The following is a 20331-nucleotide window of genomic DNA, read 5'->3' on the forward strand; positions in this document are numbered from 1 at the left end:
TCTAGTATTGAATATGATCCTGTTTGAAAACTGTACTTAGCCATTGGTGATATGGACTATAAAAATACCCCCCACAATCTATGCATGCCTACCAAAATTACACCAGACGTAATCAGAGACAGAAATGCGACAACCACACAGATGGAAAAGTGGAAAGGCAAACAAACTAAATGAAGGTATTGGCCATTTTTGTTTTATTTCTCTCTCTGTCACAGATGCATCATTTAACAGCAGGAAGTTTCTGATCATTTTTCTGTCCCAGTTTTTTATTTTTTTAATTTGAGAATTGTTGGCAAAGTTAGAAAGATCTATTGTTTGTAACATACCAAGATTTACTCAGTGTCAACAGACTCACCCAGTGCTGTGATTATCCTAGTAGCTGACTAGCCATTTGAGTTAGAGCTTTGCTAGGAAGTCAACACATTTTAGAAATTAAGATTGAACTTTATATGACTTAAGGCTTAATAAGATGAAAACAGCAAGCCTGTAGATCAGTTTGGGGGCAGTCATTGGCATAAACTGAGTATAATCATTCAGCATCAAGATCTAGGATAACAGGACTTCAGGAGACCCAGAGAGCTTAATGGAAAAGAGACAGTGTGTAATATGGGGGGGTTCCCCAAACCACTTTAAATTCCAAACAATTCTTTTAAATAATCAGAAAATGCAGCTTGAATGTCAGCAAATTATAGAAAAAGAAAGAGCACTGCTTTTGTAACCTCAGGAAAGAGAAGTTCAGCACTTATTTAGAAGGTAGTCTTCTCAAATGCTGCCTGGGAATCCTAGGGTTATGTATGAAAATCTTGATGAATCTTTCTGTCTCTGTCATATGTATACATATATGACAGGTGTGTGTGTATATATATACATATATATATATATGAAAGTGGAAGTAAATTTTCTTGATGTGAAAAGATACACAGAGTTCCAACTTTAAGCTCCATGAAGGTTAAAAATAAAAATCTAGTTGGTTCATCATTCATTCACTCATTCTTTCTTCCTTCATTTATTCATTCAACAAATAGTCATCAAACTTTAACTATGTGCCAAGTGCTGTGCTGAGTGCTGGCACTCATTTTGAAAGGGGTAGATTTATGTTTTTAAAACACTCTAGCATTGTTGTAGAAAGTGGGTTGGCAAGGGAGTGAGCAAAGAGCCTGGGTAAAAGCCTGTTACAGTCTAGGCAAGTGACGGCGACTTGGACTGGGTGGATGGTGATACACTTATTGCATTGAGGAAAACTGGGAAAGCTGAGATGGAAGTCAGCAAATCAGGAGCTTTGTTTTGAACAGATTAAGTGTGAATTCCTTGAAGACATCCAGATGGAAATATCAGAGTGGAAATCAACATGTACAATCTGGAACCCAAGGGAGTGGTCTTGTCCAGAGTAGCTATTCAATACATATTGGTTTGCTTAATTAATTCTTGTTATAAGGAAGACATGGGCTCAGTATTTTAATTGCCAAAGGGGAGTACTTATAGGCTAGATAATCTAATACTTTTAAACCTCTACACCCATCATTCTGATAGCCTTCTCTCACATCCCTAATTCGTTCAGAGACCAGGTAGATTGTTAATTACATTCAAGTGAATTATTTTCCCATTGTGATTTCCTCTGGACTGTTGACTTCACAAGTATTTCCATCTCATTAGGCCTCCACCTGTATTCTGTACTAATTCAGCCCCTATATGTATGGAATTCCAAGTTCATGCCATGCAACGTGCTTGATGCTAGGTACATATCTTTGGCTGTTTTTAACATTTCAGAGGACTGAAGCTTCAAAATAAAACAACCAAACAAGAAAAAACCCTATGTATGAAATGAATTATTGCTTCTCTATTTCCTTATTGTTGTATTTAAAGTTCTGATAACTGTTGGCTGAGAAACACAATATCCTAAAATAAGTTTGCCTCTGGACAAGGTTTTTTATTCAGGCAATAAAATATTAATTTATTCAAGGTCCTTGTAGTTCTGGAACAGTGTTAAGGAATAGGCAGTAAAAAAGGCATGAGCCCTCTCCTCTCATGTTTGACAGAAAACAGCACAGATGGAGCCTCCATAAATCGTGGCACTAACGTGTATAACTAACAAAATAAACCTCTCCATGTTTTTATTTCCTGTGATCTTATTTCTTATTAATTACACCAACAATATTACACCACATGCTCATTGTAAAATTAAAATGCCTAAGCGCACAGATTTTTCATAAATGAATTCATCATCATGTCCTTCACTCCCTGCCACCTGTTTCTCTGAGGTAAACACTGCTGGAGTTTAATGGATTTTTCTTCAGACCTTTTTCTTCGCATATATGTGTCTTTACTTTCTCAACATGCATTAGATGGTACTTATTTTTGCTTTTGTCACTTGGCCAAATGCTAAGATGCTAGATGCTGAGCAGTGTCATTTTTTAAATGCTGCATAATATCCCAGGGTATAAACCTACCATTATTTATTTATTGCTGTGTAATTAAGTTGCTCCCAATTTTTTTATTGTTATCACAAGAATGTTTTGGTGAGTATCCTTATAGCATGTATCAGTGTACTCATAGGTAAATGTGCCTGTAGGATCAATTCTTAGAAATGGAACTCTTTGCTTAAAAATTATATATATCAAACTTTTGGTTGAGAACTGCCAAAATGTAGCTCTTTCTACAGCACAATTCCTATTACAGCAGATCATAAGGGACCACTCAAACCATTAATCAGTAACTATAGAGTAGATGTCTCAAAGCATCGTCCCTGGACCAGCAAGTTTCAGTATCACCTGGGAACTTATTACTGGGGCCCCATCCCTGATATACTGTAGTAGTCAGAGTTCTCCAGAGAAACAGAACAAATAGGATTTATATATAGGTATCAAATGAGTTTTATTTTGAGGAATTAGCTCCCATGATTATGGAGGCTGACAAGTGCAAAGCTCATAGTCGGCAAGCCAGAGACCAAGAAGAGTTGGTTCCAATGCAAAAAGCAGCAGGCAGGCTTAAGCCTTAGGAAGAGATGATGCTTAGTTTTGAGTCCAAAGTCAAAAGAATACTCATGTCCCAGCTAGAAGGCAGTCAGGCAGAAGGAATTCTCTTACGCAGATTTTTTTTTTCTATTCCGACCTTCAGTTGATCGAATGAGGTCCATCACATGAGGGAGAGCTATCTGCTTTACTCAGTCCACTAATTCAAATGTCGACCTCCTCCAGAAACACCTTCACAGACATGCCCAGAATAATGTTTGATCAAATTGACATGTAAAATTAACCATCATGTATACTGAATCACAGAACTCTGAAAGTAGGACCTAGCAATCGATTTTAACATTCTCTGGGTGATTCTAACATACACCAGAGTTTGAAAACCACTGCCCTAGAGTGGGCTTTCTGGCTTACTTAGATTTGTGCCCAAAGTCTTGGGAAAGTGCTCTTTAAGAACTCAAAACGTGGTTGGATTAGTGATCGATCATGGTAAATAATACCCATATCATACTCTAGCTAGCTTAGAGAGAGGGCATTTCCATCAGAAACTGAGGGGAGAGGAATTTTATTTCTCCTCTGTGCTACAGCTTTATCAAGATCGTCTTGAGAACCTACAGGTGCTTTCTCTGAAGGACTTTCCCATTTGTTGATTTCAGGCCCTGAGTCTTCAGCACACACAGACCTGTATTGTGGAGCTGAGCGAGTGTGCAGGGCCTTCTCTGCCCTGATTGATCAGATCACCTTGCCTAACTTGAAGTGAAAAGGAGTCCAGGATCAAAGGCCCCTTGGGGTGATGACCAAATACATTTTCAAAATCGGTTTGAAAAGAATTAAGCCTTCTATCTTTCTCTCTGTCTGGTGTGAAGCATGAAGAAAATTGTATTTTTTAATCTCTGTACTCAGTGTGTCTTAGTTCTTTATAGCAAAGCCTTGGGAACGAGGAGCGGTAGAAAGAAATGGAAAGAAGAGGTCAAGTCAAATCCAGATGTGCTGAGTTTCCAATAGAGGCCCATTTTTTGAATATGTTAGTCGGGAATATTCCAGTGTGTAATCTACAGGAATTCGTGCAACTGTCTTTTTCAACATCTAAATTACTGATTGGTGACCTGATTTTCTATCTAGATGCTCCTGCTGGAGAAGAGGTTTGGCAAAGTAGTACACGCACACGCGCGCACTCACAACTCACATTTGAGTGCATGCAGAACTGGTGAGATCTGAATGAACTCTGTGGATTGTACCATGTCAATCTCCTGCTTGTGTTATTGCACTATAGCTATAGAAAATGTTACCATGGAGAGAAACTGGATGAGTGTATACAGGATATCTCTGTATTATTTTTTACTACTGCATATGAATCAATAATAATCTCAAAATAAATTTATTTTTAAAACATGTATGTTTCTCACTAAAACCCCACATGCAATGAGTTTGGCCAAAGTACCTGTGTACCTCCTTCCTCTGTGTGTATGATTAGAGTATAGATGCTTAATTTATAATGTCCAAAGTAACAGCTAACATTTTTTTTGACTGTGAGAGCACTTAGTTTCTAAGCACCGTGTATGTACTAACCATTTAAACCTCACAACAAACCTGGTAAGGAGATATCTCATTTTGTGAGAAAACTGAGGCTCATAGAGGGTCAGTAACTTGTCTGAAGTTATTCAGTCATTACTTGAAGTTGAGATTCAAACCCAGCTCCTGAATTGTACTCTAACCACTGCTTTGTACCGTCTCTCATTAGGTATTGCTATAGTTCCACTGTTTTAGCTGTAACTTGATGTGCAGTCCATGTTCCGTTCAGAGAGGCTGTGGACTCTTATTTATATGATCCATAATTTCTAGTACTGTTTCCAGAGTGAAATAATATCCAACTGGGAAGGACTGGGACTAGGTCATTTTTGTTCAGTCTCAGCCTAATATGTTTGAGTTTGCTTTTCAGTCCATTACAAATTTTTTTCCTTTGGCTTTATTGCTCAGCATAGTCACTCTCTTTCTTACTTCAAGTTTGATAAGATGCCCCAGAGCACTGTTCAGCAGGCTACAGCCCACAGGCGAAATCCTGCTCACTGCCTTCTTTGTGCAGTCTCTGAGCTAAGAGTGGTTATTGCATTTTTTTTTAAATAATTGAAAAAACAAGTGAAGAATCATTTTTGTAACACTTGAAAATGGTATGGTGTCCAGGGGCAAAGCTTTGTTGGAACACCACTATGCTTATTTATTTACATGTTGTCCATGGATGCTTTCATTCTACAAAGGCAGAGTCGATTAGCTGTGCCAGAGACTGGGTGGCTGAAAAAGCATATAATATTTACTATCTGACCCTCTACAGAAAAATTGGCAGCCCCTGTTGTGTAGCACCAAGGTGGGAGAGGAGCAAAGGGCAGGCTCTTCTGCAAGCATTGCAAGAGTTCATCTTTTCAACAATTTAAAAGAGGTAATGCATTCATGTGATGGTTTTTAAGAATATAATGCAAGACATTACAGAAAGTAGCACAAAAGCGAAGCCATGAGCTATACAGAAATGGTAGCCGAAGAATGGCAGCTTTCAATGTGCTCATTCTTCCAACCGAGTAAAAGCTGAGGCTGGGCCCCCTCCCCAGGTCCTTCCCTAGACTTGCCTCCCTATTGTTAGGGTTTGGCTCATCTTCAGATGCAGCTGTGTCTTCTAATAATAACCCTTTGGATAAGATTTTTAGCTTAAGGAGGACCCTAAACCTTCAGTGAAAACATTTACTGAGGCTTCCTTTGGACCTGGGAAAAGTGAATTGCTTACATATCCAAAATTCAAACTCGTTGTCAATCATCAGTTTTAACAGTTGGAATGATTGGAGAGATGAGAGTAATTAGAGATAAAAATAGCATTGTGCCTGGAACTCAAGTAAATTTGCTAATTGGACTTTGCGGTGAACCTCATTCAGGCCTGGTCATTTTGAGGGAAAAGAAAAGGTTCTTTTCTTATAATGCTGTTTATTTTACTTTTAGTTTACTTTTCAATGCAAAGTGTGATCAATTATAGAGTTTTAATATTTACTCCAATAGAAAATATGCTAATTTGGAAATCATTTATACCTACTGCTATTTTATTAGAGTTTGGATGATCATTAGTGGTAACATTAAATATGGAAATAAAAAGAATCCAATAACATCACTTGGGGTCCAGAGCTTTTATTAATTTTGTTTCTGTTAGAAGAATGCTTTATTCACCAGTTTTGTTTTGTTTTGTTTTGTTTGCTTCACTCAGTTCAAAATATTCAAAAATATTCTTTCAAACAAAATTCAGGTATCGCAGACCATCAGTAACTGGTAATTAGTAAATATCATCTCATTTGCCTGTGCATAAGCAATCCAGTGGTTAATGTCTTGGAAGTCATGCAGTGTATTCAAGTTAAATGCGTGGCACTCTAGTTGATTAACAATGTCAAGTATTTCAAAACAAATGATCAAAATGAATACAAAGGATCTGAGTAGCCGACCCCCTGCTCATCTTTGGAAGCTATTTTAACTCTTTCAGGCAGTGGGATGATCTGGCGGTAATGTTATCATTTGAAGGAACATGCTAGCAGCCAAAAAGATGAAACTAAGTGCTTGGAGAGAATGTGGCTTAATATCTATCTCTGGACACTCCCACCATTTCAAGTAAATAAATGATCAATAGTCAAGGAAAAAATATATATATATTTCTTTAAATTCCAAGATGTGAGTTAGCTCTGAGGTTTATTTTCTCTTAATTTCCAGGCCAGTGGTCACTTTCCCAGTGAACTTAGACCCATTCCTGCGTATGTGCATGCTTATCAAGTCTTCAATCAACTCCTTCTTCTTTAGGGAAGGGATCCTTGGTTGCTCAGAATATGCACCTGGAAGTAGAGAAAAGGAACTAATTATTAGGTCACTAAATTATTTTCAGGTTAATTAAATGTCAATAACTTGGTTTTTAAAAAAAAGTTTGCTGTTTCTGCACTCGACTATCAAGATTCTGTATAAATGTATTGCAGAAGTGTATGATAAATTTATACTTATGCAAAGTTTTGTAGCTTACTGAACTTTAGTTACATAATATAAATTAAGTAACTTATAATTAATACACTTCCTTGTTAATTAGTATGTATTAAGGTATATTCTTCTAATTAAAAAAGTGAAAATTGTCATTGTATAATTTTAATATAAATATATAAAGAAAAAAGTTTAAACCACCCATAATATAATCTTCCAGAGATAACCATAGTTTTATGCATACACATTTCATACCATAATTTAGTTTACCATTTACCATTACTATTACCATTACCATTACCCTGTTATGGAACATTTAGGTTATTTCCAAATTTTCTGTTGCTATAAATAGTATTGCAGAGAGCCTTCTACTGTATCATTGACTACATCTCTGAATGATTCCTTAGAATAGATCTCTAAATAAGTAATTTCTGAATATGTTGCTTAGGAAATTTTTCAGCGTGAGTGAAGTAGAAAATCAAACATTGGTGAATCTAGTTATATTTCTGAAGCATTGTTTTCCCTTCTGCTCAGGGTTTTAAAAAAATAAGCACTATGGACTCTTGCCAGCTAATTAGACACTGACTGCAAACATCATCAAATTATAAACCTAAATTTTAATTTTCATGTCACGGAGGAAAGCAAAGACTCACAATTTTTCTAGACAATACAAACTGTCAGGCTCCAGCAGGCAAGTTTTTCTGTTCTTCTCAGGGGCAGAGCAAGATTTGTTGAAGGAAGAGACCATCATTTTTGATATAAACAAGGATATACTTCAAAATCCCTTCATTTGTTTTGAAGCCTTTACTAGCCCAAGAGTTAACCTCAACTCCGTTATTTTCTATTTGGGAGATGTTATCAGCCTACTCTTTTCCTAAATCAATTTCTCTCTCTCTCTCTCTCTCTCTCTCTCTCTCTCTCTCTCTCTCTCTCTCTCACTTTCACTCTGCCTTCTTGCAGCCCATCATAATTTACTAGTCAACCCTGACTAAACCCTCTACAATCGCCCAAATATTTCAGCATTCAGTTATTAGCTCATATCTTTCCAGGTAAAATAGCAATGATTTCTTGAATCTTTTCTTCAGTGATGATATCTCTGGCCCTCAAATTTTTTGGAATTCTCATTTCTGGACCTCCTCTGTTTCTGCTTATCATTGTTATAAGCAGCCATAATGTCTAGGTCATCACTCAGCACAATAAACTGTCCTTAGAGTAAAGTTCTTCCAGATTCTTTCTATAGTTAAATGCATGCCCTTCATACGTTATTTTTATAGAATCACAGAATATCAGCATGCAGGACCCAAACAGACTTTATGGACCATCCAATTCTTTTCACACTCCTCTTCTTCAGATGAAGACTCTGAGAAATAAATAAGTGAATTAACTTGCCCAAGGTTACATAGCTATTTGATATCTCTTGTTTTCATACTTGTTGACTCAATGTTAACAAAAATATTAACGTACAAAGTTATATAGGAATTTTGTGTTTTTATAAGGCATGATTCATAACAACATTTCTCAAGTGTATTTAAACAATTTAGCTTGAAGACATCAAAATAGCAAGAACCTTTTGGGGTATTATGTAGACACTTATTTTAGTTCTTCCCTTCTGCTCTGATGATGTGACTTCCCTGAGAACTATGGAAACAAACAACTCTTCACCCTCACCCCTATCCCAAACTAGTAGCATGTTAATTGCTTACGGACAAAAGAAAAAAATTAGTGGAGAATCTGTGCAGGTACATCCAGAGCCCAGGTGAGCCACTAGAGATTTAATCAAGCTCTTGAGATGAAAGCTCAATGTTCCTGCAACTATTTAACTTTCAGACATGGTGTCTTCTTGACCCAAGATCCTCTTTGACTGTGATGATACAATACAAACGGAAAGTCTTATTTCCTGGTCTGCAACAATTGTTTATGTCAAACATTAAAATAACTTCAATAAAGTGAAATGTTTACTCCTACTGCTTGCAAAACAACTCCAGGTAAACTTTGCAGACCAACTGGGTCAATCACAACTCTGTAGCAAGATGAAGAAATTGGCTTTCAAAGCTGAAGACAAATCTACTACTTTTATTTATAAACAAGATAGAAATGCCATGTTGAAGTACACTCAAAAAATTACATGTAGTCTCAGACTATTACGATAGCCTTGTTGCAAGCAAGCAAACTGAAAGCTGTTTTTGAGATTTTACATATATATAATTAATTACAACATATAGTTATATAATATAATGTATAATTATATTATATAATGCATAATTATGATCTATATATAGATAATTATTTTCATGTCAGGTTGAACAGAAATCTTATTATTTTCATTTATTCTATAGATATTTAAAGTAATTCAAAGTGAATGCAAAATACAAAAACAAGAAATATTGGTAGTAATTTGAGTATGACAGCTAAATAGGATAAGAATGGAAAAAAAGAGCCTAAAGTACAGATGAAGAAAATATACAGTCCTTACTGATGATAATGTCTGGGCAGCCTCTGTTCAAAATATTTTTAAAATTTGGTAACCACATTTAAAGATATTCATTTTCTATTTCTGCTTTAGTAGCTTAGCTGCTAAAAGAATATTTCCTCTAAAGAAGGAAACTGGTTTAAGTGACAATAACACTTGCCAAAATAATAAATTTATCTATAATTAGTAGCAGTGGGTTACTTGGCTTTATGGATCAGCTAATCATGTATTTTTTGTTATTGAGGTTAAAACAAACTAGATGTTAAAAAGCTCTACAATATCTTGGGGAAAGATTGATCTAGAACTATTACTGTTAATTGCTATTTTAAAAGATATTTTACAGGAGTATATAACAGTTATCACAATAAAATGTACAAATGCAAAAATTGGGTATGCCTCAGTTTTCCACTAGTGCATTAATAGTTACTGCCACCCAAACAGCCCTCACTGGAAGCTCATTGGCTGAAACAACACCGAAAAAAGAGCAAAAACAGTATGAGTAAGGCTCATTTATCTCTTAGCTTACACACAGGGGCTGATTTACCTTCATTCTAATTCTACAAAGGGTATTTCTTCTAGCCCCAGAGAAGATTGCTTTTGAATATAATATTTACTTTAGTGAAAATCTCTAAATTTGTAAGAAGGTCCAAATTTCTAAAAATTACTCAGCTTGCTAGAAGTTAATTATTTATTTGAGATTTGTTCAAAAAGCAATGAAGGGTGAATTTGCAAGCCAGCTGATTTTTCTACCATTTACATTATCAACTAAGTACATCTCAAGGAGTCCTTCTATGTACATGTTTATGGGGTTTTTTTTTTTTTTTCTGTTTAAAAGGGGCAAGAGCTTGTATGTTGTGAGTGTTCCCCAGACTTATATTCAAATCTTCCCAATTCCATAGCAAGTGAACACAGGTTTCAGGATAATTGAAAAAAATAATATTAATTTTGGGGCATCCCTTTATATCTTTTTGTTGTATTTTAGGAATCATGCTTTTTCTTACTTGTCTTTCTGACTCTTTATTGCTGCTATTCATGTGAAGTATGAAGATAAGGACAATATGTTGATTAAAAAAAAAAAAACAGCTAATACAAAATACAAAAGGAAGCGCTATCTATCTTCCTATCCCTGGTGTGCTCTTTGGGTTCACCCCTGAGAAGAATATATGTGACAATAGGTTCCCCTAAACCCATTTCCCTCTTTCTCACAATTCAGCACATTCATATTTGATTGACCCTTTCAAAAGACATGGGATCTGGGATTGACCACCTTGCTTTTTCTCTGTGTGCTGTGGATGCACTGCTGAGATCTTCCCTTCCTCTCCAGCCAGTTGCCTCCTTCCTAAGCCATGGTTTCTGGAAAGGACACAGTCCACATAGATGTCCCAGAAGAGTTGGGCCAGATCCCAAAACAATGCCCCATGCTTCAAGTTCTCAGACGACTTCAGGTAGATCATAAAATCCCAGAAACCTGAAACAGTGTTGGAAATTCGAGGCTTCCGCATTTCCAGGAGGAGCACTGAAGAAGATTCCCAGCACTGCGGATCAGCTTGGTTAAGAGCCAGCAGATCTGTCTGGCTATGACAGAAGAAAGGAGACACACAGCACATTCCCACAATGAGCAGGGAGGAGGTGAAACTCAAGGGGCGGTAGATCCCTCCTCTGTTCCCAGGATCAGCCATGGCCTTGAAACTGCACAAGATGGAAATACCTCGTATGAGTCCTGCATGTGCTCCACTCAAAAGAAAAATAATTATGCCTTAAAAAACCTTGGGGCCAGCAAAGGAAACATGTCATCATCTCTAGGAAAAGTCTTATCCTACTTCCCACATCATCAGCTCTAGTCTATCTAAAATGACTCATTGTTAAGCCAGGTAGTCTAAAACAAAAACATTTAGATTAAAAAATGATTATTCCTAAGATGTGTTCTTTTGTAAGATAAATAACTTAACTTGTCTTTCCCTATTACAGAGAAATGTAGTTTAAAAGAATATTAAGTGAAAAATTTCCATCTTGCTTCATGGCTTTTATTATTCTATAATACCATAATTTAGCCCAGCTATCCTAAGCCAGGGCTCCTATGCAATTAAGAATTTGAACATATTTTACCCTTTACCATATTTGAGCATATTTTCCTGTTAGAGTTTCTTTTATTATTAAAAAAAAGGGGCAAAAGAATGGTAAAATGTTATAAATAAAAATAAACACAAGAGAGTGTGCTAAAAAAATATGGGAACCAAGGGATAATCAACCCATTAGAGTGGAATTAATAAGCATTTTATAAACACCTGAAATGTTCTGCAATTCTGACATAACTTTCAATAACATGATCTTTTTTCATTTTTCTCTTCTTGTTATAAATCTCAAGAATTTTAACAAAAATTATTTGCCTCTCATTCAACTTTTCTGGCTCTCAAAGCCTGCTGCAATAAAACCAAGGCATTTATACTCCACTTTGAAATTATTATGTTACACTTCAGACAAGTCCGATAAGAAATCAGTCCTTAAAAATAATAACTTAAATTCTTTTTTTCCCGGAAAAAAAGCTTATCCAGTTCTTCACAGACTATGCAAAAAGTGTATCATGCTTAAACAATCCTAGTGTAAAGAAAAAACAGGAGAGCATATACAGCTCACTTTCAGTTTTATATTTCCAAACCTTTTAGATGTTAGTGTCATGAAAGCAAGCAAGTCACAGCTCATGGGAACATGTCTATATTGGAACATTTAAAGATAACACCGTAAGATAGGATCTTTCTCTTCTGTACAGTAGCAAAACATATTGAGGCTCTCTTAAATCGTTGTTTCAGAAACTGTCTTTGAACAGGCACATTCCTAAAGAGGCATGTTGAGATACAAGATTATTAAAAATGTTTCCTTTATATTTCAGATTATTTACACAGGAGCTCTACCTGAACAAAATCAAATTCAGTAAGTCCTCTTCTGAACTAAAATATCAAAGTCGGGGAGCCTCAAAAGTTGTTTTCCTTCGGGGACAAGTCAAAGCTGTCTGTGGTAAGTTTATTAGAAGCCCGAGGGCGGGACACTGCCCAGGGTACTGAAGTTGGCGTGTGCGGGACTCTCTGCTCGCGCCACAGTGCTCACATTGGCTCCGTCAGGTTTCCTTCCCTTCGGAGAGTCTTCCCCGAGCCTGGAAGTTCCTCAGCCTTGGGGTGCTGCTTGTGTCCCGCTATAAGCCCCGCGAAGTGCTCCCACGTCTCGACCCTGTACCTGGTTCCACAGCCTCACCTCCTCAGGGCGGAGCTGCCTGACTGAGACCCTCTGTGTTCCACTAGCCTTCTTACCCCGCGGCTTTACTCCCAGGTGGCAGAAGGGCACCCCTCTGCACTTACCTGCGCAGCCTTCTCTGTATTCCCTGGAGTGAGTGGAGAGAAAATGCTCAGGCAGTTCCCTGAACGAGTGACGGCCCCCAGCTTCAGCGTCCTGAAGGCTACGATGCCTCTTAAGCAGTGGGAGTGCTCGGCGCCTCTTCGAGTCTACGTCAAACGCCGGAAAACTGCCGCCACCTCGCCCCCAAGTCCATCTCCCGCAGACTCCCCTTTCCTCCCTCCCCTGAAGATTCGCTTCGGGAAACATGCAGGCTTAGCCACACTCCTCACTGACCCTGACCCACACCCACCCTCCACCAGCGGAACTGAGCCCCCGTACGGTTTGGCTTCCTGGTCCTGCTTTGGGAGGCGTGACACTGCGGGCGGGAACTGAAAAGTTGGGACCCAGATCGGCGCCCGTCTAGGAGCCGATGGGGCTCCCCAGATCTCCCCTCTCCAGATGAACTTTGTTTGAGAATACGGTGATGGGAGGGAAGACCCAGGACTCAGGATCAAAGAAAGCATGGGGGCGCCCTCCCAGCGGTCAGTAGGCTCGGAGGAAATAGTGTGCACTTTGGAAACATCCCGGGTGTGAATTTCTCCTGCCTGCCTGTGGTCCTGGGCTGGGAAAAGAAAAACACCCCCGGGGCAAGGATATGGGTAGGGACGTGGCACGGCTGGAAGCTCCCCTCGACTGGGGACAGGAGACCTCCCCGGCCCTTATGTCCAGGCTCTCTGGCCTGGATCACCTCAGGAGCCCAGGTTGCTGTTAGCATTGCTTGTGCCAATCCACTGTTCTGAATTTCACAGCAGGATCCCTGCTTTCCAAGAAGAGAAAACGCTAGGGGTTCCCTTCTGTTCTCAACTCACAGCTAGTTACCACCCTTGTCAGGGGCTAGAGCCCTGTCACATTTGTGGGGCCCTGCTGAGCATTAACCCCACCCTAACTGAAACACACCCAGCTCAGGAGCCTGAGGCAAAAGCCTTACGTTTGCCAGTGTTTCTAGGTTTTGCCCCCACCTCAAAACTCTCTAAGCATCCTGAAAACCACTTGTAGTCTCCATTAACTGAAGTCTCCATTAACTGAACTGCCAGCTCAATAGTATCCATGGTTACCTTCCAGAGGGGCACAGGGAGGAAACCAGGCTTACAGCAAGGTTTACCAAAGACATGGGGAAACTTCCCCATACCCAAGTGATAGGAAGGAAGAGCTCTTGAGAGGATTCCTGAGGGGTTCTGAGCTTTTTCTCCTCCTCTGAAATCGGATGGAGTGTACTTGAGTTTCTCAACCTGTGAACTGAGCGTACTAATGTCCGCTTCTATTTATCCTCTGAGGAAGTGGGGAAAGATCATAAGTGAGGTCTTTGACTTGCTTCCTGAATTTCAAGGAGCTCTCAGCCTCTTGGAGAAGATAATTAGAGGACCACACTGTGTGACCACAAGGAATAGAGAGAGACTAGCATGGAAGAACCCTGAGAAAGGGAAAGGAAAGAAGAGGCATAGAAGGCATCTTTGAGGAGGTGACTGGTGAGCTTCTTGAAGGAGTTGTACAGATGTCCTGGGGCCATAGGAAAGGGGATGATCTCCTTCAGGCAGAGAAGTCAGCATAAGCAAAGGTGTGAAAGGAGCACTCAAAGCAGTTCAGTGCTTCTGGGGAGCAAAGTCAAGAGAAGGAGCGTAGATAGAGGAAGAACAGAGGTAAGGATGTGGGGATTTAATTTTGGTTTTAGACATGTTGATAATAATTACATTATCCTTAAACATATGGGTGCATAAATATGCAGTGCTTACTTTATTTTCAAGACCAAACAAAGTCTCTGGACTCACAGAGCTTACACTGTAGTAGGGGTGGGAAAAGAAGAAGTATATTTATATATATAAAATGACTTGTGTTTTTAGTTTTTGTGTTGAACGATGAGCTATGTATCAAAAACACACAACTAGCTAATTAAATAAACAAATATAGCCATGTACAGGTCAGTAATTAGGGTTTCTCATTCTGAAGCCCAAGGAAAAATAGATGCACAATGAGTCAATTATGATTAGAAAAAAACAAATGATCACCAAGAAAAAGTAAAGAACTTCTCAGTAGTCCATATAAAATAGCTCCTCCGGGGAGGAGCTATTTTATATGGACTACTGAGAAGTTCTTCCTCATGAGGAGAAACTGGAGTAAAGATCTATTAAAGTGAATGAGTGCGTCAAGCATATACATGTGAGCAAATGCTCCAGGTGGGGCATAGGGGAAGGATAACAGCCTTGGGACAAGTGTGGCATGGTAAGAGTGTTTTCTGGGTATAGTGGTAGGAGATGAGGTCAGCGAGGCTGTCAGAAATCCACTCTGGTTGCTCAGTAGAGAACAGATCAGAGGGGCGCAAGGGCAGAGGCAGGGAGTCCAGTTAGGAGGCACTGCAGTAATCCAGATGCAATGTAAGAGTGGCTTAGATAAGGGTGGTAGCAGGGCAATTGGTGAAAGCAACCAGATTCTGGATATATTTTGCTGGTAGAAAGGAGAGGATTTATTGACAGACTGGATGTAGCGTGCAAGAAAAAGAGAAAAATTCAAGATTATGTCAAGCTTTGGGGGCTAAGCAAATGGAGGTTTGGAATAATCAACTAAAAGAGGAAAAATGGCTTGAGGAATAGGTTTGGGAAAGGGAAATCAAGAATTTGCTTTTCTACAAGGATATATTATACAGCACAGGGAAGAGAGCCAATGTTTTATAACCATTTTAATGGAGTATAATCTATAAAAATTTGCATCACTGCATTGTACATCTGAAACTAATATAATGCTGTAAATCAACTATACTTCAATTAGATTTAAAAAGGTGCTTTTCAACAGGTTAAGTTTGAGATGACTTCTCCAAATGGAGAAGCAGAATAGGCAAGGAAGAGGAGGGGACTAAAGACAAACACTTAGACAGCTCTCAGGAAAAAAGTCTAGATTTGGGATTTTGTCAACCTGTGGGCAATAGTTAAAAACCTCAGAGGAAACTGTGTGAAGTGGGTACAGTAATAGCCTACGGATAGAACTTGGGAAATGCCAATATTTACGTGATTAAGAAGTAGAGTGAAGAGGAACCAGGAGAAAGTGGTGTCTTGGAAATCAATGAGATAAAGATTTTCACAAAGACAGAGGAAACAAACCAGAGCACCCAGATTCAGAAAAGGAGGTCAATAAAATGAAGGCAAAGAATTTTTCATTGGCTCTTAAAACTAGGAGATCACCAAACTGCTTATCAGGGATAATTCTGACTGAGTGTTGGGGGAAAAGGGGTGAGCTGAGGCAGAAATGGAAAGTGAGGAAATGTAGACAGCCCCTGGGAAGCACTTTCTCTGAAGTTTAGAAAAGAAGAGGGAGAAGAATTGGAACAGGAGGCCAGGGGTTGGGTCTTTGTAATGTTTACAGGCTGAGGGAGAGAAACCAACAAAGAGGAAGGAGCTGAAATTCAAGAAAGAAGGACAAGTAACAATCTCAGAAGATGCAAGAAGCAATAGGAATAAGTGAATAAGGAGGAGCCAGTATTTGATAGAAGGGACAGCTTGCTGTCTGCACAAGGACGAAGGGAGGCTACCTCTGGGTATGGACACGTCTGTGGGTGGTATGGTCGGTGGGGAGCAGGAGTTGAGAGAGGGTGACTGATGATCTCACTTTTCTTAATGAAGAAAGGTGCATAGTTACAAATGGGGAATGGGGGAGGTATTAAATGGGGAACTTGACGAGAGGGAAAAGGCTTTGGAATAATCTTTGAAAGGAAGAAGAAAGAGAAGAGAGGAAATAAGAGAGAAAAAGAGAGACTAAAGAAAGTACTAAATGTCCAGGCAAAGTTTGAGACCATGAAATTGTAACAGACCATTCTGCATGCCTGTGTGGTTTTTATGAGGTAGAATGGCATACAGATGAAGCTCCAAACTGCCTGGACTGGCACCCTATGTCCTTCCCGTGTCATAGTTCACTGATACCTAGATGCAATTTTTCACATTTAACACCACTGGAATCAGTATTTATCTATCAACCAATGGCACCTTACAATCAGAACTGCAACATTTTCTTTGCTTTTTTAAAAATAATCAGATGCCTACAATTGATGGTGTCTTTGATTTGATGTAATACTTTGGACAAGTTACTTAACTCTTGCAAAGCAGTTTTCTTGCCTGTAAAATGGGCAACAATCTCCCTAATAGCTAGTGAAGATGAAACGAGATCATACACGGAAAATACTTAGAATGGTGCTGCATGTAGCAAGTACTTGATAAATGTTAGTTATTCTTTTTCTCCTGCAGTGCTCATCTGACTATATGTAGGAGGAAAGAGTAGTCATGATTATGTTGATACAGTGTTAGAGATTTGTGGAGTAAATTCTGTTGAAGAAGGAGAGGGAAGCAAAGGAACCAAGGATATACACAGATTAGAAAAAGAAAAGAGATGGGGGTAGAGAGACGAAAGACTGGTTGGAAATGAAGAAAACCAGAGACTCATTGAAGGGGAAAAAAACAGGTGTTGGAGAAGTAAAGAAAGAGGGTACTGAAAAGCAGAGGGATTCTATTCAGGAAGAGGGATATTCAAGCGTCAGATTTTAGAGGTGGAGCAGCTCTAAATCCTGAGCACAACCTCTGCAGTGAGTGGCTGAAGCAGGATGAAGGTAAAGGCCATTGTAGTTGGGTTCCAACTTTGCTATAATAAGTCATAGTGAGATATAAGTGTAACAAGATAATAAATTGAGATGGTCACCCCAGCTTTACAGAAGCTGAGGGTGTATGGCCATTGTTATCCCAACCAGAATGCTTAGAACAGTTCTTGTCAATGGGAGCAAAGATCTTAAAAATAAAATTTTTGAAAAGCTTAGCTAGTGTCTGCTCAAACCACCGCCTTTTTTTTCAATATGATTACTTGGGACTGGAAGTCTTTAGTATAATTCTTATAATGCTGCACTGCAAAATAATGCTCTGATTAAACATTTCTCTTAAAACCGATTTACCAACTTGCACTTGAAAATTAAGTAGTCATCTTATTGAATATTTTTACTTAGAAGAAGATCCTAATAACTGTATACTCTGTTGTAACATACACTTGGAATTCCTTGGTTAGGGCACTTTGGAGAGATTCTTGGTAAGAAATATGTATCTTTAATCTGAACCTTACTAATAATTGCAAGAGGAAAATTGTACACTAATTCTTGCATTTAGATAAAAAGAAAGCCACCATTGAATTATTTGAATGAAACATTTAATACTCTGTTTAACATGAAAGGATGCCTAACTTGGTATCATCCCTGTAGTTTCATTTCCACAGACTAGTCTCTCTGTCTAACAATGACAAATACTTGATCAGCACCTACATTTTACAAAACGTTATTTTTGTACATATGGTCTCATGTGATCTTAAGGAAAACACATTTAATCCTCCTCTTTGCCCCCCAGCTTGCTGTTAAGAAATTTTCCTCGGGTCAGTTAGCTGGTAAGAGTTAGAACATGGTTCTGTTTCCAAAACTTGGCTTTATTCATTGTCATTTAACTGTCTTGAATAGTGTGCTTGTACAAACACATGCACTGTCTGTCATTCTCTATTCTCTTCACTGTATCCTTATCCTATCTTTATTCCCCTATTGGCTCCCCAATACAGCTGGGAGGGAGCAGATGGCAGGTCCAACTTACAGAGAGAAGAATTTTAGCAAGTTACATCTGGAAAAGTCCATTGCATCTTCATTCTGATTCGTTAAAAAATATTCAGGAAATCAATGGGTCATTTAAAATTACATGATGCTAAATAACTAGTCTGACTGGCATTTGTCGTCCAGAGAGTTGTTTCAGTTTTAAGCGGTTGCAGCCTAGGGCGAAGGAATGACTAGTTGAGAAGTAAATTGCAATTAGCTGAATGTGCCCCATGGGTAGATTTTCTGATTTTTGCCACTTGAAGCAATTCTCAAAGACATTAAAAAGGACTTCCGATTAATTTTAATGAAATTCGAGAGCAGTTATATAGATAGTTTGCATCTTCAGCAGTACATTAATTTGCAAATGATGGGGACAGCCTTTAAGAATAGGCTGCTTCTTTACCATTTAGGATCAGATAGTAAAAATAATTACTTTCTCTCATTCTTTTCTGCTTTTCCATCATTTGAAGATGGCAATAAACAAGGACAATTTCCTGGAATGCCCATTGGGGTAATTGGATGAGTCAGTCTTTAAGTATCAACAAATTCACAAGGACAAGTTGCAGTAAAGTAGTCAGATGATATTGGACATTGATTCTGAAACATGCAGAAGAGGAAAGTTACTTGGGGATTCAGGAAGAGTTCATTCATGTTTTTCCTACTTACACTAGTGAAGATACTGTAGTTATGATAATAGGTGTAGCGGTGGTTTCTTTCTAGAGTACTCCTCAAGGTACATCCATCTTTTGCCCATTCTTTCCAGTAGATTGCAAAGCCCATAAGGATTCTTGTGGCTGCATCACGTGTTGAGTTTATCTCTCTGCAATAATCCCAGCGGTTTGAGTGACCACTGTAAGTATCGGCTTTTCAGAATTGTCCCGTCACGTGGGCTACTCATTTCCAAAGGAGACCACACTACAACTGATTTGTTTTCCATACAAAGGCAACAATGACAAGGTCTAAGCTTTTAGCAACAGTAAGTTTTCTTCGATTATGGTGTAGCAAAAAACAATATAAAATCTTTACTTCAACATAATAGAAAGAGAAAAGTGATTCACATCTCAGAAAGCCAGAGGTCCAGTGACAATTAAGGACTTTTTCCAAAAAGAAAACATCCATGAAAAGACAAATAAGGACAAGGACCCTATGTTGAAGGCATAAAGCATCTTACAGTATGAGCAGGGCTCCTGGGATGAGGACCTTTTTCTTGACTCATGTGTGTCGAAGGGAGTTAGCTCTGCTTTGGTCTTGATTTCATCACAAGCTTGTTTATACTCCTCTTATATGTTACTACATCCTATTTGTTATACATACTTACCTGTCTCTCTTTACTTTCCCCCTCCCACCCCAACCAGCAGTGAGCTCATTCAGAGTGGGTATCATGTCTGACTACTCTCAGCTTTAGAGCCCAGCCCAACACACATATAATAACTTTTTTTTCTTCTTTCTTTTTTTTTATTGAAATATAGTCAGTTTACAATGTTACATCAATTTCTGGTGTATAACATAATGTTTTAGTCATACATATACATACATATATTCCTTTTCATATTCTTTTTCATTTTAAGGTTACTACAAGATACTGAATATAGTTCCCTGTGCTATACAGTAGAACCTTGTTGTTTATCTATTTTATATATAGTAGTTTATATAGTATATATATATCTGCAAATCTGGAACTCTTCTTAATGTTGGGTGAATTTATTTATGAGAATAGTCTTATTTTGAACCTAAGACTGGAGTAGTGAGTGTCAACTTTGCATTGATAAAATTTCTTTTTCATGTCTGGAAAAAGGAATCAAAATGTCCATCAGCCAATTTAGGTTTTTCTTTCCTTTATCCAATGCCCAATTATTTTTTTATCATGCTTTTGTTGAATGGAAATACTGTGTTTTTGTTTTTGTTTTTGTTTTTTATTTTTT

General features: G+C 38.3%; 2 protein-coding genes across 2 annotated transcripts in view; one reads left to right on the forward strand and one right to left on the reverse strand.

The window, feature by feature from the left end:
- Positions 1-3760, forward strand: part of DYTN (dystrotelin) — a 44595-nt gene extending 40835 nt beyond the window's left edge. Inside the window, 1 exon segment of the mRNA XM_006182137.2 lies at positions 3623-3760. Within this exon segment, the coding sequence (XP_006182199.2) occupies positions 3623-3726 (104 nt within the window). The 3' untranslated portion in view covers positions 3727-3760.
- A 2920-nt stretch (positions 3761-6680) lies between these two features.
- On the reverse strand, positions 6681-12834 carry FAM237A (family with sequence similarity 237 member A). Its single transcript, XM_006182138.2, has 3 exons — positions 12777-12834; positions 10694-11115; positions 6681-6820 (listed from the first exon to the last, which is right to left on the reverse strand). Exons 2-3 carry the CDS (start codon positions 11103-11105, stop codon positions 6681-6683), a joined length of 552 nt encoding a protein of 183 aa, XP_006182200.1. The 5' UTR covers positions 11106-11115; positions 12777-12834.
- Positions 12835-20331: the final 7497 nt, after the last annotated feature.

The sequence above is a fragment of the Camelus ferus genome, chromosome 5 (genome assembly GCF_009834535.1).
Source record: "Camelus ferus isolate YT-003-E chromosome 5, BCGSAC_Cfer_1.0, whole genome shotgun sequence".
NCBI lineage: Eukaryota > Metazoa > Chordata > Mammalia > Artiodactyla > Camelidae > Camelus > Camelus ferus.

Coding starts and splice junctions, on each gene's coding strand:
- FAM237A (XM_006182138.2), bottom strand. CDS start 11,105: ATGGCTGATCCTGGGAACAGAGGAGGGATCTACCGCCCCTTGAGTTTC. Junction 6,821..10,693: donor GCACACAGAGAAAAAGCAAG/GTGGTCAATCCC, acceptor CTCTACTTCCAG/GTGCATATTCTGAGCAACCA.